Source organism: Lissotriton helveticus, chromosome 4_2, assembly GCF_964261635.1.
Source record: "Lissotriton helveticus chromosome 4_2, aLisHel1.1, whole genome shotgun sequence".
Taxonomy (NCBI): domain Eukaryota; kingdom Metazoa; phylum Chordata; class Amphibia; order Caudata; family Salamandridae; genus Lissotriton; species Lissotriton helveticus.
The window spans coordinates 114,515,333-114,538,933 of NC_136064.1; the positions used below are offsets into that span (position 1 = coordinate 114,515,333).

At 49.1% G+C, this 23,601-nt stretch overlaps 1 protein-coding gene across 1 annotated transcript in view; it reads left to right on the top strand.

Annotated features, from left to right (window-relative positions):
* LOC144751961 (uncharacterized) overlaps nt 1–23,601 on the top strand; it is a 113,697-nt gene that overhangs the window by 51,449 nt on the left and 38,647 nt on the right. The window contains exon 5 of the mRNA XM_078639923.1: nt 18,949–19,017. Coding sequence (XP_078496049.1) covers nt 18,949–19,017 — 69 coding nt within the window. The remainder of the gene's footprint in view (nt 1–18,948; nt 19,018–23,601) is intronic.

Below are 23,601 nucleotides of genomic sequence, written 5' to 3' on the forward strand. Positions count from 1 at the left end.
CTAACAGGGTATCCCGCCCCTCAGTCAGGAACCGTCCCCACAACCCCGCTCCCCAATCCTTCTCAGGGACCCGGTGGGAAGACATGGCTACCTTGTAGGCCCGGAACCACTGTCCTATGTCGTCTCCCTTAAAGTACTCCTTCACCACATCTTTCGGTACGTAGACCCTTGACTCTACCTGGGCTGGCGTTGTGCTGCCACCAGGAGCTGCGTCCAAGCTCTTTGCTGTCAGCTCCAATTCTTTAATGCGTATCTCGTGCTCCAGCTGGAGCCTTTTCTCTTCCATGGCCATCTGACCCTTCAATCTGGCCATCTCCACTTCATGCGCTCTGGTTGCGGCCCTGTCCGCCAGCTCATCTGACGACAGACCTCCCGGCACTTCGATAAGATTATCAGGTGGATCCACCACCACCCGATTTGCTGGCTCTCTGGACTCTCTCCAGGCTCTCAGTGCCGTGATGCGTTGGACTCTGGTTTTGCAGCCCGCCTGGGAACCTCGAAACTTTTCGCACAGGGCTCTCAATTGCTCGAGTTTGCAATTTTCTAGCCCTTCCCAGTCAACATCGTCGATTCCAGAGATCACAGAGAGTACAACGGAGGGTGCTTGTACCGGAAGTGAACCAGGCATGGTTGGGAGATTGGAGATCTCTTGGCGAGAACGTAATCTGTGGCTTCGTTATTTGGTCTGCTCTCACTACGTGGTGAACAGTAATTCACTGTATATAAATCATAAATGCAAATCCGAAATCCTCACCGCTGGTACCAATGTTGGAACCCGAAGGTCTCTGGTTGGCACAGGTAGGTACTTGTGACAAGCAGGGACCCTGAGCTCCAATCGTCAGGGCAAGGGAACTACTCCTTCGAATAACCCCTGCTCACCCTCTAGGCAACGTGGCGCGAGCAGACAAGGCTAATCTTCAGGGCGATAGTAAGTTAAGCATTTATGATCACACACAGTAAACCCACTGACCCACCACAAATGGACACCAGTCAAATGGTTGTATCAAAAATACGTATACTTTATATAAAAGAGATATTCGAGCAGAATTATCACAAGACCAACAATAACGTTTAGCGAATGGGGGCCACCAGATTACAATAGGCAAACTTAGTCTTTCAATGTTCGTTGTTCGGCAAGGTACGAAGACAGGGAAATAGGAACGTTGCGGACCCTGGATCCGATATGAACTCGGGACGGAGTTCAAGTGTACCTTGCTGTGGAAGTCCGAGGCGTTTCAGGCGCGGCTGGTGAGGGCTGACCCCGAACGAGGCCGACGGTGCTCCAGAGGATCTCCCCGGCTCGGTCCCCCTCGAGGAGCGAGGCGGGAGAGCTAGACTGTGGAGGGTTGCGGCAATCCGGGATCGATGCAGTTCACGGGGCGAGGCGCCGTTCAGGTCTGCGAGACGTACTACTTCTTAGCACGCCGGGTCATACTCGTGGATCTGTGAGGGGCGTCCCGTTCTAGGGCAGATGGGTGCAGCACCAGGCTTCCGGTACCACTGTACGGGGAGGCCTTTCTTGAGGTGCGGCACGAGCCTTGGTATGCAGGAGGACAAAGCGAGACAGTCGGGTACGTTGCAACGTATCGACCGTCTGAGGCTATGGAAATGTTCTCCGTGCAGATTCTGGCTGGAGAGATGAGAGGTACACAATCGCGCTCCGTTAGCGGCGAGGTGACAGGAGAGCAGGCGGCCCGGCACTGTAGCAGAGAGCGACTCAGGGATGAGCGGGGCTCTCTACGGCGGGGCGACCAGGCTCAGAGCTGTCACAACCTGGGAGGGGGCGAAGGCACCCGAGTCACAACTCTGGCGAGGGAATAAGAACTAAGGCCCAACAGCAGACGGGCACAAGCAGATAGAACCCAATGGTCCTGGGGTTCCGGTCAGGGGGCAAGCTCTCGATCAAGCCCTTGGAGATCGTTTCAGGCACAAGTCTACAAAGTCCTTTCTGGTCCTTTCCTCTCCGTTCTCAGCAAGGCACCACTGCAGGCCAGTCTAACACGATACTGACTGGTTTCCGTCCTTCAGCTTCTCTTGGTCCTTCTAGTCAGGCAGAGGTTCGTCGTGGTTGTTAGACCTGTCAGCCTTAGGGTGATCTTTCCCCGTGACTTTTTGCCCTGGCCTCATTTTTTCCACCTATTTTTTGTTGGTCCTTAGGTCTTCGGGCACCTTTTTACAGCTAACCTGTGTTAGGGTGCAGGTGCTCTCTACTTTCAACATGGCTGCCACTGGCCCCTGCTACTGCAGCATGTTTTTTTTAGTGTAGCACCCTAGTTGCCAGGAACAGGCTGGGTCCCCATACATTGTTGCAACACCAGCCACCCAGCCCCTGTCCATAGTTAGAGTGGGGAAGCTCCTGGAACCTTCCAGAAGGAAGGCGGACCTGACTTTTCCCGCCTTAGAGAGTGGTCACCTGACCTGGGCATATATAAGCCAGGGAGGGAACTTTTTCCAGTCAGTTGGGGCATCACTGACCTGGGGAACCCACGCAGGAGTTTTAGGTGGGAGGGCCTAGTGAGGAACCTATGCTACTGGGAGTGACAGGATTCAGGTGCTGCCTCTTAAGCTCAGTGAGGTGTCCAAAGCTATCCCCCTGATCTGGCCCAGTGGTGGGGAACCTCAGGGCCCATCTGCAGTGACTGAGGAGAAATTCTTCAGGCCCTCAACTCACCCCCCCCCTCTTCTGCAACTTCAAGCAACAAGCAACCAAGGGCGCAGAATCATCCAAACGCCAAGAGACCTACTTCATGAGACAAGGTACTGGACTGAGCTGCCCTGCGCATCCCCTGCCTTCAGCTGGGCCTACCTGTCTCTCCCTGACTGAACTGTGTGATAAGCGCTATAATTTGCCCCCATCCTGCCACAGTTCTGACTGACTAACTTGTGGAGCGCTGTAATCTGCCCTCCTGCCCAGCGCTGTGTCAGTTCCTGTCTGCTCTGTCAGGGAGCGTCGAAATCGTCTTCCTGCCCTGCCGGTACATAGCGCTGAGAAGCGACGCTAGCGCTGTAAGTCAGCTCCCCCAGGCGCCTGAGGAGGCCCCATGTCCTCGCGGCATTAGCGCCGCCCACGCGACGCTTCTGTGGCCCTTCCGGCCTGCCCTGGGGCTGCCCACCTTCACGCAGTGACCAGCGCCGTATTTGCCCCCCTCGGCGGCCCTCGGTGCCAGGAGAGGGCCGCCGCTTCAAAACTGACAGGCCGCGCTAGGCCTGAAGCCTACTTGGAGCCCATCACGTGACGGGAGACGCGACCGCGTCATAGGCCGCGCCCCCGCCTGAGCCGGGCAGCGATTGGCTGCTGCCCCGCGCCTCGTCCCACACACGGGGAAGCCCTGGATCGTTGCGGAGGAGGCCGCGGAGCCTGAGAGCCCCCTCCGTCTACTCTGCATGCAGTCCCCGCCTCGTCCCCAGCGCCGGTGCCCTGAAGTGGCGTCTGACCGCGCTGGGTCAAGTGAGGCCTCGAGAGGGTCAGAGCGCCCTCTCCCTCCCCGAGATCCACGCAAGGGCCCTGGAGGGCCGAAGAAGTGAGGTAACCCCCTGGGGAGGAGGGCGGTAGGCCGAGTGAGTCCCGAGGTCGCCCCTCCCCCGGGGTTAACTGTGACTGGGTCCTGTTGGCCCCCTTTCTCAATGTGCCTCATTTATTTGTTTTGCCTACAAATTTACCAGCCTGCATTACTCATCGTGCTGCATAATTACCAGCCTGAGTTATTCTTCATGAATCGTATTTACAAGCCTGAAGTGTTTAGAGTGCACCATATGTACAAGCCGGAAATATGAGGGAGATTCACTTCACTGTACTGAATTTTCTTGCAGAGGTGGGCTTCCTTAGTATTCTGATGATCCGATCTAGGTCGCAGCCGACCCACATTCACAAGAAGAAAAGCTTGTCACAAATGACTAAAGGCTGTGTTCTTTGAAGTTCTTTGTTAACCTGAAAAGTACTTGCTGATATGTTTTATTCCTTTCTGGGAAAAGCGACCGTGAGAGGTTTGATGTGCTATTTAAATGCATTATAATTGTCGCTTCTTGTAGGATCCTCCAGGTTTATACCATTACCCCTTTGCCTGTCAAAGAGTTTGATGCGACAGGCGGGGTCAGTTAACGTTTCATTGCATAGATGAACTAGCTGTATTTTTAATGCAAAGCCTTACTGAAATGCTTACTCTTCAAAAGAAATGCAATCTGCACATGATACATGAAATGTCTTAATGAAATGCTTATTTGAAATGCTAATGAATTACCAATGCCTTGCTCTGATTGAAAGCCTATATAAAAGATCTTTATTTTTCAAATACAACATCTGGTGTGGTCTCCATTATTGCGCCACTGTGTATTTTATTGGATGTGTGTGTTAAGTGGCTCCTTTACACATGAGCCCCTGGCCGCCTTCCTGCTCGAGCCATGCTACCCCCCGGAGAACTGGCGGTCCCAGTTCTTACAGTGGTCAAAACTGGATCTGATTTGTAAGCAGCGGGGCTCCTACATTTATACTGCAATTCTTTTGTCTGCAGATCAGGGGGCCTGAGCCTGGTTCAACCCAGTTCTGGAGTACTTTGTTGACAGGACGCTGCCGTCTTCTTTCAGGGTTCAGGGCAGAGACATCAGACGCTCTGCGGGGCGGTGGAGCCAGTATTGTGGTGGAGGAGCACAACCCTATTCAGAGTCAAGGACTACTCCGCCCACCCATCCTGGTGTAAGTACCCTATTCACCACCTGGAGCACCCGACTATCCCCGGGAATCTCCCAGCCCTGTCACTCACACAAACCCAGACAGCCGATACACATCCTGGCAGAGGCGGTTAAACAGTTAGGCGAGCAAAGGCTAACTTTTCTAAAAGTAGCGTTTGCAAACACAGGATATTAAAATAAACCTCACTAAAGGAAGTATTTTATTATTCTGAGTTCAGGCATACTAAACTCGACCTGTTACCGTGTTCCCGGAGCCTGCCGGGAATATAGCGTGTAATAGCTCCGACAGCTCGTCTCGCCTAAGAGTACCGGTAGCCCTTCAATAGTGGAGAACCAAAAGGGCGGTAATTCACTACTAGGACATGCCACACTCGAGGCTTGTCCTACCTTACGCTCGCAACGCACCCTGCCCGTAGGCCTAGCATAGGGGTGACTCATATGTAGGTTAGGGAAGGTTCAGGAACTGGCAAGTGTGGGCACTTGCGCAATCAGCGTGCAGTACGAGACTGTACGCGGGGTCAGCAATGGCGGACCCGAGACACATCTTACGAGGCCGCTTCCGTGGGTGGCGCAATCAGCGCTGCAAGCCCACCAGCAGCATTTGTATCTACAAGCCCCGGCACTCCTCGTGCACGTTACTGGGGACTGTTAGTAAACCAAATAAGCCAATCATGGAAATCAATTTCATATACACTTTACATTGGGAGCACTTGCACTGCGGCACGGAATGGCCGTGGCGCAGTGCCCTGAGCACACCAGCAAAACATCGAAGGCACATCAGCAAAAAGAGGAAGGGAGACTCACGCCAAGGTGCCAGGTCTAACATTGACAATACGTATTTCCAGCAGGTCAAGGGCACAACCATGGGGGCGATTTTTGCCCCCAACCTGGCTATACTATTCATGGATCAACTAGAAATCGGATCCATCCTGACACAGTCTAATCCCTTCTTCTCTGGCATCAAAATGTGGAGGCGTTATATTGACGATATCTTTCTCATTTGGAACCAGACAAATGAGATATTGACCAATTTTTTGCACTGGCTAAATAATAATTGCTGTGGGCTTACATTCACACTAACCCACAATAAATCCTCAATACCATTCTTGGATCTCACCATCTACCACTCAGAAGGTGAACTCCTGACTCGACTCTTTAGGAAACCTACCGAGCGTAACACTCTCTTGTACTACAAAAGTAACCATCCCTGGGCCTTGAGGGACTCTTTACCAATTCAATTCAAATAGTGCTTTATTCGAGTAGTTACTCATAAAAGCAAAATACACACACAATATTAAAATGGAATTAAATTACAGTCAGTCACAGTGACACTGCACTATTGAATTAATAAAGTACACACAATTGTAAAATTTCTCACAATGCTTGTTAAATATTTAAAAAAGAGATTACTACATTTAAAAAATGTCAAGGTTATAAAAACATTAACAATCTAAAAAGCAGTGATGGGAAATTCATGGAGACAAATATTACAGACAGAGAATAGTTAAATAACTAGCAGTCTCTATCTAAATACAGGAACATTAATAGTTTAAAAAGCAGTGGTAACAAATTCATAGAGACAGATTTTACAGACAGAGAATAGTTAATTAACTAGCAGTCTCTGTCTGATCGCAAAAGCCCAACCAGTATATTTTGCTGTGGCTATTAATATCCATGTAAGTGAGCTAGAACATATAATACGGAGGGCAACAGAACTACAGGTGGTCCCAAGGTTGCTGCACATAGGTGCTAACCAAACACGCCTTGGAGCACAGTAAGCTTTACAGGAGAACAGGAAGTGACCAAGGGTTTCCTTCCCCGTTCCACAGGCTGGGCAAGTGTCATTCCCCCCGGTACCCCATTTAGCAGTCAGTGACCTTATTGGGAGGGCTCCAGCTCTCAGTTGGAATAGGAGCTTTCTGTCACCTGGCTTTGAGATAATATCCCAATACGGCTCCAAAGCGGGATACAATTTAACCCCAAGGAAACCCACAGTCATAGACCCATTACCAGATCTGCACAGGCTCCGGTTAGCAACATTTTCCCAAAATATATTTTTTAGGGCAGACTTGGTGGGAAACAGTGTACCTGCTGGATCAAGCCATATAGAACTTAACCCAAGCTCAAACAGTGTTGCTTTCAGTGAATTGAGCCAACTAATTTTATGAAAGCTATCCGCTTTTATGACATCAATAAAACCTTCAGCATAGTGCGAAAGCTCAGGAGTAGTCCAGAGCCTTCGCCAATACAAGATGGGTCGTAAGCTGGCCAGATCCTTAATTTGTTTCCTGCCAAGATCGTATCTTAAAGGCAACAGCGGAGTACTTTTCGGTGTGCCAGTGAGTAGCCGTAAAAATTTGTTCTCTGAGGTCTGCAAGGAATTCAAATTTTCAAAGCCCCACATCTCCGCGCCATAGATTGCGGACCCAATTGCCTTTGCTTCGTAAACCAGCTTAGCTGGCTTAACGGGTTTAGTCAAAGACTTCCTGTGTTCTGAATTAATGGCACCCGCTAGTTGCTTGTGTCTCAGTGTAGCAATGTTTATATGCTTACTCCACCTGTTATTATCTGCAATATGGATACCCAGATATGTAAATGAGTTTACTACCTCAAGAGGCCGACCACTCATAACAATTTTGGACTTAAAACTGCGGTGCGGCTTAAAGATCATGAGTTTAGTTTTAGTTGCATTCACCTCTAATCCGTGTTCCCCACAGAAATTTTCAAAAATTGACAGAGCACGCTGCAAACCACTAGGGGTTTTAGATAGAATAAGCGTGTCATCCGCAAACATTAATATAGGGATTTTTAGTCCTGAAAGAGAGGGAGCATCTACTGAAGCTGGTACCATACGAGAGACAACACCATTTATGAACAAAGTAAACAAGGTTGGAGCCATTGAGCACCCTTGTGGAACCCCTCGCTCGACAGGAAAATCATCTGTGACCATCCCATATCCGCCCCACTGAATTTTGGCAAAAGTAAGCTCATGGAGGCGCATTATCAAGGTCAGTAATTCCTCAGGGACCCCCAGACTCTGTAAAACTTGCCACAATTTGGCCCGTGGCACCAGGTCGAAGGCAGCCCTTAGATCGACAAAAGCCGCATATAGGCTGCCTCCGCCCAACACCACGGTCTTCCATTGCAGCAATTGAAAGCGGAACACTTGGTCCACCGTGCTTGTTGCCCTTCGAAATCCCGCTTGATATGGTGATAATATATTATTGTCCTCAGCCCAATCAAGGAGCCTGTTTACAACCACACGACCAACTATTTTTTGCACAGTATCTATGAGGCTTATTGGCCTGTAATTACCTGGCTGTGCACCGTCACCCTTTTTAAACACAGGGATGATCACAGCTCCTTCCATGAAGCCGGGACCTCAGCTCCCTTAGCGATGAAGTTAATAAGTAAATGAATATATTTACACCATCGCTCTTTATCATTTAAGAAAATATCAGCAGGGACGCCATCTAAGCCGGGAGCACGCCCTCTATTCACTGCATTAATGGCTGACATGATCTCTTTATAGGTAAAAAGATTACCTTGGGAAAAGGACATAGTAAGACTGTCCTCACCTGTAATCTGAGTATTAAGAGCATATTGTGAGCTAAAAAATTCTACCCAGTCCTCTTGTGGCACGTTGTTATTAGGGGGTTCCTCTACTCTCTCACTACCCCATTTAACGATGTTCCAGAACAATCTGCAGTCCTTCCTGTCACTGGCTTTTTTCAGTTTACACCAATGTTGCTCATCCCAAGCTCTCTTGGCTTTCGCTATGCAGGCTTTATAACCCTTTCTGGCTAGGCAGATGATCACGGGCTCCTTCCTCTTGATGGCTTGACCCAGAGCAAGTCGTGCCGCTCTACATTCGGCATTATACCATCTTGCTCCTTTACAAGCTATTGCCCCATTTCGCTTAGCAGGTTTTAGAAAGTGTTTCTTGATTTTGCCAAAGAGGGTATCATGAATGTTGACCACATCCCCCAAGCCAGAAGAAGAAATGCTAATTGATTCCATAGCTAATATAGCTTTGTCAGTTTCATGGTTGATAGTGTCAATGGCCTGTTGGTTGGTCACTACACTAGCCCATCTAAGTCTGCGCATGTTATTTTCAGGGATGATCAAAGGTGGTGCAAGAGCATTCGAACAGGTTGAGTTAGTCCTAGCGGTCCACCATTTATGCTCCACGCATAGGGGGTTGTGGTCGCTCTCGGGTCTCACGACAACCTCCATGTCGCAGACAAATGGCCACAGAGTCGTGCTGCAGATTACGTAGTCTATTCGACATTTATGTCTCCCATTATCAAAAGTCATGGAGCCATTTTTATCCCCTGTAGTTCGACCATTCAGAGCTCTCAGACCTTTTTCGAGACACATGGCATTTAGAGCTATTATGTCCTCAGTCCAACGTGTGACTGGCTTCACTTGTAGCTCAGGGATACCCCAATGGGAGTCCTCTTCTGCTCCAAAGTAGGCCTCACCCGCGACCAGAGGCTCAAACGTCCGATTAAGGTCGCCTGCTATAACAATATTATTGTCATGGGAATGTGTATCAAGAAAGTTATCCAGGGCAGTTAAAACTTCAGATCGGCCACCCTTAACACTTCTAGCATATATATTATAAATGTCGAGTGACCCTAGAATACCGTTAGTTATCCTGATCAACTGGATGTCATTGTGGCTAGTCCCTATACTTTTGGTTGTAAATATAAGGGACTGTCGGACCCAAATTGTGAGACCTCCATTTGGTCTCCCTTTTGGACCCTTTATTGCTGGCACAGAAAAATGTAGATATCCTAACACAAAAACAGGTTCACATGCCCAGGTCTCTTGACATATGCACACATCGAATAGACTAACAAAGCCAAACCAGTCTCCACAGTCTAATTTAGAGGACAGACCAGCCAGGTTCCAAGACATTAGATTCGCCCCCCCTGTGTAACAACCAGCTAGCACTTCAGGAGTGACGTTCAGTATTCTAGGCTCACCTGCTCCTATCACTAATGGACTTGACTGGGCTATATTACTTGTAGCATCACTATTACCAGCCCCCTGAGAACCAACTACAAGATTGCAATGTACAGGGGATAAGGCCGTAACTGTTTGAGGATCCTTCTTGCCGAACACGGCCCCCGGTTTAGTCCTCATCCTATTTCTGCAACAATTATCATTCTGGACAGGCAAGCTGCATTAACTCTGATCAATTGTAGTTAATAATGCTAAACTTTTGCCCCCAGGAAGTCAATCACAATCGTTCAGATTAGAAAGAGCTGAATACCTATTCTCCAGATTTAGTCCCCACTCAGTGGTTTGGGCAACCCTCGTCCCCTTAGTTGAAACCACATTCCACTTTGTCCTTAGCGTACACCGGTTAGGAGCCCTCCCACTTCGATGGTAAAAAAAGTCTAAGGTGAGTGGAATAATCTCGGTGGATCTTCGCTGTGGCGGTAGGAGGTTGGGCAATATGTTGGTTAAAACATCAGGATCTGAGAAATTCAAAACGACACAGTCACCCCTGAATCTTTTTGGACTGTTTCCAATCCACTCCACCCTCCTGGCCATAACTAGTTCTTCTGCCAACTGTCGCTTACCCCAGGGAGTTATCACCATGGATGGAGAAGTGTGGCTCACTGGTTAGAGGAGGCAGACCTGGAAGCAGAGGTCAGCCCGGGACCAGGGTTCAATTCCCGGCTCGGCGGGGTCTTGAGTCCTAAAATGTCCATGGACTCGACAATTCTCGCTCCGGTGCCTACTCGATTCACGGGTTCACACTCTGCGACTCTGGGCAATAGCTTGCTTAATCTCCACAACGGCCCCTCGCGGCGGGATGCCTGGCTTTCACCTTGCGGATACCCTGCCGGGGTTATCTCACAGGGGAATACCAGGACGGGTTCCCTAAGCAAGCGCTTAGAAACCGCTTGGTGATTTGCGCTATATAAATTCCTGTACATTTACATTTACATTTTACATTCACCATATTGTCTGTCAGCCAGTGTAGGGCTTTAGACAACAAGGATGAAGTAGTTTCATCCTGTCCTGGAGCCAATGTGGGGACGTTAGCTAGTACCAGGACTAGAGGAGAAGCCTCAACTATAAGCTCAACCGAGCCTTTCACAGGTTCCGGAGCAGTAGATACAGTTGGAGGGACAGCTTCCCCCTGCGCACCATCCAATGTGGCTACCTGAGGAGCAGCCGGTTGATTGAGCAAAGGAAAGGCTCATCCGCCGCCCACAGATATAGAGGTGCCCATTCTTAGCCCAACCCTATTAGTGACTTCATCAGGCAGCTTTTCTACCTCAGCTAATGCTTTATTCAATAGATCCTCTAGTCGGTTGACCTCGCTAGTGAGCTTCTCTATCATGCCTACCAACGGCTTTACAATGCCCTTAACCTTAGTGTCTATCATACCCATCAATTTCTTAAATTGCTCATTAGTTAAAGACAAGGAATCTTCATCAGGTAATCCATCTTCCTCGACCACAATGTTACTAGGGGGGGAAACAGGCTTTTTCCGGCTTGTTCGAAGCCCTCCACGTTTGGGCAGTCCCTTTTTAACACCTCTGGTAGAACGCGGTGCAGGCACTGGGGTAGGGGCTTTTTTCTCAGTTAGACGTGGTTCAACCTCATCCTCGTTTTCACTGTCTACCGCTACACAGTTTATCTGAGCCGTAATCACATTGTCAACATGGTCAGATATTGCAGCAGTACTACTACTGTTATCTAACTCAGGGGATTGGGTCAGGTCTGGTGCCAATAGAGTGGGTGTAGATGATTTAGGAGATACACCCAACCCAAGTAAGGATCTCCTTTCGCTGTTGATTTTAGCAACTACCTGAACTAGGTAGTTGTCCATTGTATTTTTAGCCGGAGGTTGCTTTTTACTGGACATAGCGCACCAGTGAACAATACCCTTTCCAAATACCCTATGTGAATACGTTGACAACGTGTATCACAATCCCTCAGAGCGGCGTAGCCACAGTACAGCAATGTCTGTATGCGATAGTAACCAAGTTGGGCCTCAAGCAATAGGGAAGTCTCACCTTGACAATACGGACAGAGTAACTGGCCCAGCCCAGTCTCTGCCAGTCTCGGACTGTCTTAGACTGTCCGCCCTTAGTCCGGGCTTCGTCCGGCGCGTCCCGCGCACGTCCTCGCGGGACGAGGGACCTGCCGGTGCTTTATGCGCCACCTGGCGCGCTGTTTGCAGTCGTCGGCGCCTCCCCCTGGAGGCTGCTGGGAGATGGAGTTCGATCGGCGGAGCCAAGCCCGACCGGTCGATGTCAGGGACGATGTGGCGGAGCCAAGCCCGGCCGCTGTACAAGCAGGTAAAGTGCCTCGATACTCAGGCTGCAGATTAGAAGAAGAACGGGGGACTCGGCCCCTGCCGGTGCTTTATGCGCCACCTGGCGCGCTGTTTGCAGTCATCGGCGCCTCCCCCTGGAGGCTGCTGGGAGATGGAGTTCGACCGGCGGAGCCAAGCCCGGCCGGTCGATGTCAGGGACGATGTGGCGGAGCCAAGCCCGGCCGCTGTACAAGCAGGTAAAGTGCCTCGATACTCAGGCTGCAGATTAGAAGAAGAACGGGGGACTCGGCCCCTGCCGGTACTTTATGCGCCACCTGGCGCGCTGTTTGCAGTCGTCGGCGCCTCCCCCTGGAGGCTGCTGGGAGATGGAGTTCGACCGGCAGGGCCAAGCCCGGCCGGTCGATGTCAGGGACAATGTGGCGGAGCCAAGCCCGGCCGCTGTACATGCAGATAAAGTGCCTCGATACTCAGGCTATTTCCACAGCAAAACTCAGAGGGTGGGCCGATCCGGTCTCACTCAGGCTCCAACGGGCCTGCCCGTGCGCGTACCGCGCAGCGGGAGTGTAAGTCGCTTATATAGAGTCTAGCAGGGGGCAGGAAGAGGACTGCAGCTGAACGGTGTTGCCTGTCCTCGCAGTCCCAAACCCGTCGATCCTCGCAGCACAGGCACAGATCCAGTAAAAGCAGGAGCCCAGTAAAAATGTGAAAAAGTCCAATTTATAAGGCAGGCAGCAACCTCTGCGAGCGCCCCCCGCGAAAGAGGTGAAGTACTTTCCTATGCAATCAGGCAGGGGGCGGGAAGATGACCGCAGCTGAATGGTGTTGCTGGGCTGCTGGTCCTCGCAGTCCCAAACCCGTCGATCCTCGCAGCACAGGCACAGATCCAGTAAAAGCAGGAGCGTCAAAGCATCTCCGGTATGTCAAGGGGAATGGGTGAGAATCAAGAAACATGTTCTGGTTCAACCCAGTTCTGCAGTACTTTGTTGACAGGACGCTGCCGTCTTCTTTCAGGGTTCAGGGCAGAGACATCAGACGCTCTGCGGGGCGGTGGAGCCAGTATTGTGGTGGAGGAGCACAACCGTATTCTGATTCAAGGACTACTCCGCCCACCCATCCTGGTGTAAGTACCCTATTCACCACCTGGAGCGCCCGACTATCCCCGGGAATCTCCCAGCCCTGTCACTCACACAAACCCAGACAGCCGATACACATCCTGGCAGAGGCGGTTGAACAGTTAGGCGAGCAAAGGCTAACTTTTCTAAAAGTAGCGTTTGCAAACACAGGATATTAAAATAAACCTCACTACAGGAAGTATTTTATTATTCTGAGTGCAGGCATACTAAACTCGACCTGCTACCGTGTTCCCGGAGCCTGCCGGGACTATAGCGTGTAATAGCTCCGACAGCTCGTCTGGCCTAAGAGAACCGGTAGCCCTTAAATAGTGAAGAACCAAAAGGGCGGTAATTCACTACTAGGACATGCCACGCTCGAGGCTTGTCCTACCTTACGCTCGCAACGCACCCTGCCCGTAGGCCTACCATAGGGGTGACTGATATGTAGGTTAGGGAAGGTTCAGGAACTGGCAAGCTTGGGCACTTGCGCAATCAGTGTGCAGTACGAGACTGTACGCGGGGTCAGCAATGGCGGACCCGAGACACATCTTACAAGGCCGCTTCCGTGGGTGGCGCAATCAGCGCTGCAAGCCCACCAGCAGCATTTGTATCTACAAGCCCCGGCACTCCTCGTGCACGTTACTGGGGACTTTATAGTAAACCAAATAAGCCAATCATGGAAATCAATTTCATATACACTTTACATTGGGAGCACTTGCACTGCGGCACGGAATTGCCGTGGTGCAGTGCCCTGAGCATCGAACACCAGCAAAACATCGGAGGCACATCAGCAAAAAAGGGAAAGGGAGACTCACGTCAAGGTGCCAGGTCTAACATTGACAATACGTATTTACAGCAGGTCAAGGGCACAACCATGGGGGCGATTTTTGCCCCCAACCTGGCTACACTATTCATGGATCAACTAGAAATCGGATCCATCCTGACACAGTCTAATCCCTTCTTCTCTGGCATCAAAATGTGGAGGCGTTATATTGACGATATCTTTCTCATTTGGAACCAGACAAATGAGATATTGACCAATTTTTTGCACTGGCTAAATAATAATTGCTGTGGGCTTACATTCACACTAACCCATGATAAATCCTCAATACCATTCTTGGATCTCACCATCTACCACTCAGAAGGTGAACTCCTGACTCGACACTTTAGGAAACCTACCGAGCGTAACACGCTCTTGTACTACAAAAGTAACAATCCCTGGGCCTTGAGGGACTCCTTACCATACTCGCAGTTCCTCAGGATCAGGCGTAACTGCTCCTGCAAAACAGATTATTTTAGAGAAGCGGCAGTTCTCTCAAATAAACTGAAAGATCGCGGCTAGACAAGGAGGATAATAAAACAGGCCCTCAAACGAGCATGGTACTGCCCACGTGAAGTCCTGCTCTCACCCAAAGAAAAAGACCAAAAGGAAAGAATTGCATGCGTCACAACTTTTTCGCCAGTTTCTAATAAAATTAGAAAGTCAATCATAAAACACTGGCCCACAGTAAATGCTAGCTCTTTAAACATTGGGAGACCCCTCTTTGCTTTTCGCAAAAGTAAAAATTTGAAAGATCACTTAGTACGAGCAGCATTGCCAGCTACACCACAGGGAGCCACACTTGACACCGTTTGGAGCTTACCTCCAATCATAGGCCATGTAAAATGTGGATGCTTTAATGCCTGTGATTGCACGTTCCAAAATGGCACCCATTATTTTGGAATAAACATTCCTAGGCACTACTCCAACATGGCCGCCGCGCTTTATGTCCCCTTTCTATTTCCAATCGCACGCCGCCTTAAGCGCCACCCCACTGCAATTACAGCAGAGGACGGATGGGACATCGCTCCCCCGGCCCACGGAATACCGCATACACAGGAGTCATCGCACTCCTCACGGTAAGAACCTCTTTTAATGTCCCGCACTTCGCCCGCACTTCGCCCGACTTGCTGCGGCAATTATTCAACTTTAAATGTTACCCGCAGAACATACCCGGTGTCAAAACTCCAAGACTCGGCAGTCTGACCCAACCGAGGACGGAAGAGGCTTCGCTCCCCCGGCCCCTAGGACGACCGAACACGTAGGAGTCATTGTATTCCTTTTTTGGTAAGGGCTCAACAGACCTGCACCATGCCTATCTTACAGCACCTTCCAACTCTTAAACTAACTCTCACTCGTACCTTATTTTCCCAGACAAAACCCGGTACCAGCAGCCGAGATCCTGCAGTTAATACTGCCCGGACCCCTAGATCCCTGAGATAAAGGTACATCTTAACGCCTCCACGCTAAAAGACCGGTTCCTCAACAGGACCACACCATCTACAATTTCTTTTGCCTTCCCCCCCCCCCAGGCAGATCATCTATACTCTGCCACCTGACTTCACTGTCAGCAACCCGCAGAGGCAGGCATGCCACACACGCACCAGAGGACATAACCCATACTTGGGTAAGCTATATGTCCTTTCCCATTAGACCATCTGTCACGAACTCACCCAACTCTTGTGAATCCATGGTATGAATGTACGCATATGGCTGGACACCTTAGGGTTCTGCTTATTGCCAATATTGAAATCGTCGGTGTGAACGTGATATGAACAATTAGGTAAATTCGTAACTTGACCAGTAAGACCGACTATGATCTCCAACATTGGAATGACTTTTTAAATTTAATTATGATGTGAACCTTCTAAATAAGATCAGGCATGTTCTCACGTGGTTCGGAAGTAGAAAAGTGCCACTCCCTAAATGAAGATCAACTGTGATAACACCAGTCACTCGGGCACCTAGTCCTGAATGTCCGGTTCTCCCACAGTTATCAGACACCAAATAGAGCACGATAAGCCGAATCCGAATTAATGCAAAGTGTGCTAAGTATATGAACTATGCAGGTACCATGGAGTATTTAGTTTGTAATTCAGCCACTGGCTGCTTTTTCCTTTTTTCCTTTCTTCCTCCCAAAACAGGCGGCTGTACTATTATTACAGGCAGGCAAATGTTTGAATCGTCAGTCCTGATGATGACCCCATGTAATTAGAGCAAAAGGGATCGAAACGTCGACTTTACATAGTGTTTTCACAACCTAACCACTGTGTTTAATCTAGTTGTGTCTAGCACTTCTTGGCATTACTTCAATCTAACTCTGAGTCAAAAGTGGCCAATATTGCTAGTTTTTTTGCCTGTGAAATTTCTCCTTATTTGTTATTTGTTGTTTGTCTCCCTTGAGTATGGTACAGGATTGTGCCCCAGAATTAATTGTTTAACTGCTTATATTGTGTTCAAATAAACACCCTGTCCGGCTGGACAGAGGACAAATATAGTCTCCTATTATGGCCTATATTTTATTCTTGATTTTGATTTTGATAAGCTAAAGACCCTTGTCTTTAAAAGACATGTAAAAGCTGGCGGAACGGGACATTGGGGGCCGGTAGAGGGTCCTCCTTCCCCCTGCCCCTAGGCTGTGGGCACTCAGGGGCACACAGTGCAGGGATATATGTGTGGTGACCCCTGTTTGTCTTGCAGCCTGTGCTGCAGCCAGCAGCACATGCTGCAATATGAAAAATAGTCAATGCGACCACCACAGTGGCAGTGGCATTGTAATTGCTACTGTGTCGTTGTCAAAGTTGTCATAGATGGGCTTGATTTCGTGATGGAAGAAGGCACTGAGTCTGTCACAGAGGTCCTGGGAGAGTGGGATGTCGGTAGTCTCACTGCTAGGTTGGTCGAACTCTTGGATGATGCCGAAGAGTTCATTGATGTTGTATGCGTGGTTGGAGATTCTGTCCTGGAGTGCTTTCTTCCTTGAGTATCTGATGAGTTTGTGGTGGGCGGTGGTGGCTGCTTTAAGGTTGTAAAGGTCTGATAGGGTTTTGGAGTTTCTCATAGCTTTTCGGCTGGGAAAAGTGGAGCAGACCGAGGGTGAGGAACTGGTCCTCCAACCACGTTCAGCAGCGAAGAAAGGCAAAGGCACTGCATAGATGTACTGTTGGTGCAGCTGCGCTCTGGGAAAGCAGAAACCTAGACGTGTCTTGCTCATCTTGGTGGGAGGCGGCCGCTATAAATACGGGGTCAGGGGAGGGAGGGGCAGCTGGGAAGCGGGAAAGGGAGTGGGAACACCCTGAAGCGGCCACGGGGCATAAGCGGAGGAAAAAGTGGTAGAGGGAGGCAAACACAGGGAGAGGAGTGATGATTACATAAAGATCAAGTAAAGGAGAAAAAAAAGTTACGAGGAACCAGGTAACGGAAAAAAAGGAGAATGTAGATCAGAGAAATGAAGGGAGGCAAGTGGCTGGGAGAGGAGGAGCAGACCGAGGGCGAGGTACAGAGCCTGAAACCACGGTCTGCAGCAGAGAAAGGCAGAGGCACTGCCTAGGTGCTCCGTTGGTGGAGCTGCAAGCTGGAAGAGCAGAAACCCAGATGGGTGTTTTTTTATTTTACGGTTTTAAGAACATGACTTGCCCTGAGTGATCCCTCATCTGATAATGGTTGGCCATGACAGGGGCTGGGGCAGGTTTGAGATTGTTGGGTGGCAGCAGAATGGTGCTCTTGTAGAGGTGTCAGATGCCAAGAGCCTAAACAGCAGATCTAAAGTCGGGGCAGGAATCAGAAGTCTGAGTTTTCTAAGATGTCAGGGCTTGGTGCATCCAAGTTGGGAGCATCAGAGTTGGGTGCTTCAGAGTTTGGTGCATCAGATTTGGGTGAGGCTGTCTGTACCAGCTTTTAAATGTATCCATTTTTGAATTGGAGGTGGTAAAGTTTTAGAGCATGCAAGAATGATGTCTATTTTATAGTGTTCAGCTTTAGTGAGAAACCATTCGTCCATTTTTCCAAGATTCTGTGTAATTATAATCTTAATGTTGACCTTTTTAGGTGTAGTTTGCAACTGTCAACATATTGGAGTTGCAAACCCTTTTTAACAAAGCACTTCCACGTAATCAATAAAAAGAAAAAGACTTCTGAGGCAGACCCATTAATTCATGTTTTACCACTTATACTGCTCCTCCCCATATAAAACAATGGTAGATATTTAGCATTCCCACTGGCTCAGACAGAATACATTTACTAAAAATTCTTCTGACGACACACCAGGAGCACTTTGCAGAAAATGAGCAGGGCCCCCTGGCCCAACCATGCCATGGGGAAATTATAAACTGGTCAGAATATTTTGGTTTTGTTTTTCTAAGAAAATTTGTCTTTGAAAAATAAAAAATATATAACATCCCTCGGGCACCTGGAGATTCATTGAGTCATTGTTGGAAACTGGGGACGCCTAGCCTCAGCAGTTTCTGTGATCAAAAGAAATACACTAAAATACAAAAACAAGTATACACCCAACAAATGCTGAAAATTTTAATGTTCAGTTTTCCCATTTTCAACGCTGCGTCTTTATTTTATACACTTTATGACTTTAATGCATTAATTTCAATACTATTTAATTTGGTAGCACAGTATTGGATCCCCTGAGTAGGCGTTGCGGACCCGCGGGTGTCCTAAGACCACAAGTTAGGAACCAGAGTTCTATCGTGTTCACCAGGCACCCTATGACCGTTGCCTATTCTTCATTTGTAGCTGACCTCAAGCCAACACTCCTGGAAATGAGCTTTGAATGTGTTCTGCTCTTCAATCCTAAATTTAGACAGGCTCACTTCGGTGCCCCAGTATCTCTGCACAAACCCTCCCTGTCTGGAAGTCTCTTCATCTTCTTTTATGTCATCCCCCATATGACCATGTGTGAGTTTATCCTGATTTTATGTTCAATCATGCTTTTAATATTGGCCATAAAAACATGTCTGTCATGATCTGCATACCCCAGTTGCAGTAACATCTCTTCCTCTATTGTAAAACAGGCACCGGTCCAACACCAGGATTTGGAACCACTGACTCAGAACCATTCACCTTTGAAGACCCAGTGATAGGTAACGTCCTTACCCCATTGTTATTGTAATGAGGTTTGTGGTGATGCTCATAGCACAAGCCCTCCATAGGTTCAGAGTTTTAAAGATATTCTCGCATTGTACAATACATAGTGTAATGGAATGATTCAATTAGTAAGTGTTTATATCTCCACATGCAGAGTAGACAAAATAGGAAAACGAATGAGTGGTGTGATGAGACAGAGTGCATTCAGGGAATCTTATAGAGAATGTAGTATAGATTCAAGTGGCGATTGCATTGTATATGAATGGATTACTGCAACTGTTACTTACTTAGAAGCAACCAAGAGGCTGTGTGTATAGGACAAACCTGTTCCAAGATCACACTCACAAAATATGGTGCAGCTCTTGCCTGGACAAGGGCTAAAAGACACAATCCTTGTCTATGCTGGTCTCCAATGTGTGTGTGGTTGTCTGCATATGCCGTATCCGCTGACCTCAGCTGTCCCCCCATCCTGCCTCCGCTAATCTACCCATGTCATTTCTGCTGGCCTTCCCATTCTGCTTCCCCTAATCTACCCTTGCTGCCGCTGATGGTCTATCCATGCTGTCTCCTCTAATCGACCCATGCTGTCGCCACTAATCTGCCCATGCTGTCTCTGCTAATCTACCCATGCTGTCTCCACTAATCTACCCATGCTGTCTCCTCTAATCTACCCATGCTGTCTCCGCTAATATACCCATGCTGTCGCTGCTAATCTACCCATGCTGTCTCCTCTAATCTACCCATGCTGTCTCTGCTAATCTACCCATGCTGTCTCCTCTAATCTACCCATGCTGTCTCCTCTAATCTACCCATGCTGTCTCCGCTAATCTACCCATGCTGTCTCCTCTAATCTACCTATGCTCTCTCTGCTAATCTACCCATGCTGTCTCTGCTAATCTGCCCATGCTGTCTCCGCTAATCTACCTATGCTGTCTCCTCTAATCTACCCATGGTGTCTCCACTCATCTACCCATGCTGTCTCCGCTAATCTACCTATGCTCTCTCTGCTAATCTAACCATGCTGTCTCTGCTAATCTGCCCATGCTGTCTTCGCTAATCTACCTATGCTGTCTCCTCTAATCTACCCATGCTGTCTCCGCTATCCTACCCATGCTGTCTCTGCTAATCTACCCATGCTGTCTCCGCTAATCTAGCTATGCTTTCTCCGCTAATCTACCCATGCTGTCTCCACTAATCTACCCATGCTGTCTCCTCTAATCTACCCATGCTGTCTCCACTAATCTACCCATGCTGTCTCCTCTAATCTGCCCATGCTGTCTTGGCTAATCTACCCATGCTGTCTTCGCTAATCTACCTATGCTGTCTCCTCTAATCAACCCATTCTGTCTCCTCTAATCTGACCATGCTGTCTGCCCTAATCTACCTATGCTGTCTCCTCTAATCAACCCATTCTGTCTCCTCTAATCTACCCATGCTGTCTCCTCTAATCTGACCATGCTGTCTGCGCTAATCTACCTATGCTGTCTCCTCTAATCTACCCATTCTGTCTCCTCTAATCTACCCATGCTGTCTTCGCTAATCTACCTATGCTGTCTCCTCTAATCAACCCATTCTGCCTCCTCTAATCTACCCATGCTGTCTCCTCTAATCTGACCATGCTGTCTGCGCTAATCTACCTATGCTGTCTCCTCTAATCTGCCCATGGTGTATTCGCTAATCTACCTATGCTGTCTCCTCTAATCTACCCATGCTGTCTCCTCTAATCTGCCCATGCTGTATTCGCTAATCTACCTATGCTGTCTCCTCTAATCTTTTTTAAGTTCAAAAGAATTTTATTAGTCAAAATAAAGGGTGCCAATACAATAGTAAAATTCGATGAGAGATAAGAATAATGACAATTCAATTAAACAGTGCGTCGGTATTAATGAGTAAATTGAACATCAGAGAGAAAATAAAACAGTTAGAGTCTGGTGATCTGCAAGAAATAAGCAGAAACAATAGTAAAATACAATGATAAGCAAATAAAGGGAAACGTTAAGGTCGATTAAGGGGGTTTTGGGACTTCTTGTTGAATTGGACGTAAATGAAATGAGCGTGTAGCACACATATCAAGGTATAAAGTAATAGGGAGCCATAAGTCTGAACGTTTAGTTGCCATGTGAATAGGAAATACAAAAGCAGTGTCCAGTCTATGGTTGTGACAAACATTGTACCACCATGCTTTGAAGGAAAGATTTGAAAAGTCCTTCCAGTTAGCAATAATCTGTTGGAATGCAACCGCTATTAACAGATCAACAATCTTAACATTTAATTCAACATCATCCCAACACTCAGAGAGACTACCTAAAAAAATGTGAGTAAAAGAAAAAGGGATGTGACTATGAAAAATTACATTGATTTTGGGACCAAATAAGTTTCCAAAAATCATGAACAGCCTTACATGAAAATATCATATGAAATAAAATTCCCATTGTTCCACCACCTTAGATTTAAGTATGGGAGAATCTGCAGTGTGGAGGTGTTTATAAATAGAAGATGCTTTGGGTGTTGTGCGTAAAAAAGAGTGAAGTTGTGAAGTAGCTTTAGTGGGGAGAGGTTGGACTGAAGAGTGTTCGAGGGCAGAGTATTGTAACAAAACCACCTTTTGAAGTAGGACATATTTACGAGCATCGACTGGACAACAACGCCCACGACAGCAAGGAACTCTTCAGTATCGTCAAGGAGTTCTGCAACCCCAGCACCGGCAACAGTGACATCACCCCTTCTCAAGATCTCTGCGACTCCCTCGCCTCGTTCTTCCATCGCAAGATTGCCGACATCCACAACAGCTTCGGCGTACCATCCCCACACCCAACCGTCGAACCAACGCACCCCACCGCCACCCTCCGCACCTGGACCGCAGTGACCACCGAAGATACAGCCCGCACGATGAACACCATCCACTCCAGATCTTCGACTGCCCCCTGCCCCCACCACGTCTTCAACAAGGCCGACTCCACCATCGCACCCCAACTCCGAGACATCATCAACACCTCCTTCGACACCGGCACCTTCCCGGAGAGCTGGAAGCATGCCGAGCTCAGCGCCCTTCTGAAGAAACCAACAGCGGACACCACCGACCTCAAAAACTTCCGCCTCATCTCGCTCCTCCCTTTTCCTGCCAAAGTCATCGAGAAGATCGTCAACAGACAGCTTGCCGCCTTCCTCGAGACGAATGGATCCCTCGACCCCTCGCAGTCCGGCTTCAGAGCCAACCACAGCACCGAGACCGCCCTCATCGCAGCCACCGACGACATCCGAGCCCTTCTCGACAACGGGGAAACAGCGGCACTCATTCTCCTGGACCTCTCCGCCACGTTCGACACTGTCTGCCACCGCACCCTAGTCCAACGCCTCAGAAACACCGGCATCCAAGGGAAGGCATTGAAGTGGATCATCTCGTTCCTCGCTGGAAGAACACAGAGAGTCCGCCTCCCCCCGTTTCGCTCCGAGGCCACTGAAGTAATCTGCGGCGTCCCGCAAGGATCATCACTCAGCCCCACCCTCTTCAATGTCTACATGAGACCTCTCGCAGCCATCGAACGCCAACACAACCTCAACATCATCTCCTACGCCGACGACACCCAGCTGATCCTCTCCCTCACCAGAGACCCCGACACCGCCAGAACCAGCCTCCACGAAGGGATGAAAGGCGTCGCGGAGTGGATGAAGAACAGCCGCTTGAAATTGAACTCAGACAAGACGGAAGTCCTCATCCTTGGACCATCACCCTCCGCCTGGGACGACTCCTGGTGGCCCCCTGCCCTGGGCACCACCCCCAAGCCGACAGACCACGCACGCAACCTGGGCTTCATCCTGGACTCCTCCCTCTCGATGACCAGACAAGTCAACGCCGTCTCCTCTTCATGCTTTCACACCCTCCGCATGCTCCGCAAGATCTTCTGATGGATCCCGATCGAAACCAGGAAGACGGTCACCCAGGCCCTCGTCACCAGCCGGCTGGACTACGGAAACACCCTCTACGCCGGAACCACAGCCAAGCTACAGAAAAGACTACAACGCATCCAGAACGCCTCCGCCGGACTCATCCTGAACATCCCTCGACGCAGCCACATGTCCGGCCACCTGAGGAACCTGCACTGGCTCCCCGTCAACAAGAGGATCACTTTCAGGCTCCTCACCCACGCACACAAGTCTCTCCACAACCTGGGCCCCAAGTACCTCAACGACGGCCTGACCTTCCACACGCCCACCCGCCAACTACGATCCGCTAGCCTCGCCCTCGCCGCTGTACCACGCATCCGAAGTGCCACCGCCGGAGGCAGATCCTTCTCCTACCTGGCGGCCAAGACATGGAACTCCCTCCTCATCCACCTTCGGCTGACCCAGGACCACCTCGCCTTCAGGAGACATCTCAAGACCTGGCTGTTCGAGCAGTAGCGGCCCCCTTCCCCAAAGCGCCTTGAGACCCTTCCGGGTGAGTAGCACGCTATACAAGTGCTATGATTGATTGATTGAGCAAAAGAAGCAGGTAAATTAAAAGATTGACGGAGAATCGAGAAAGGCAAAATGGCAGAGTTAGAGAAAAGTTGAGAGATCCAAATTAAGCCTTTCTGCCT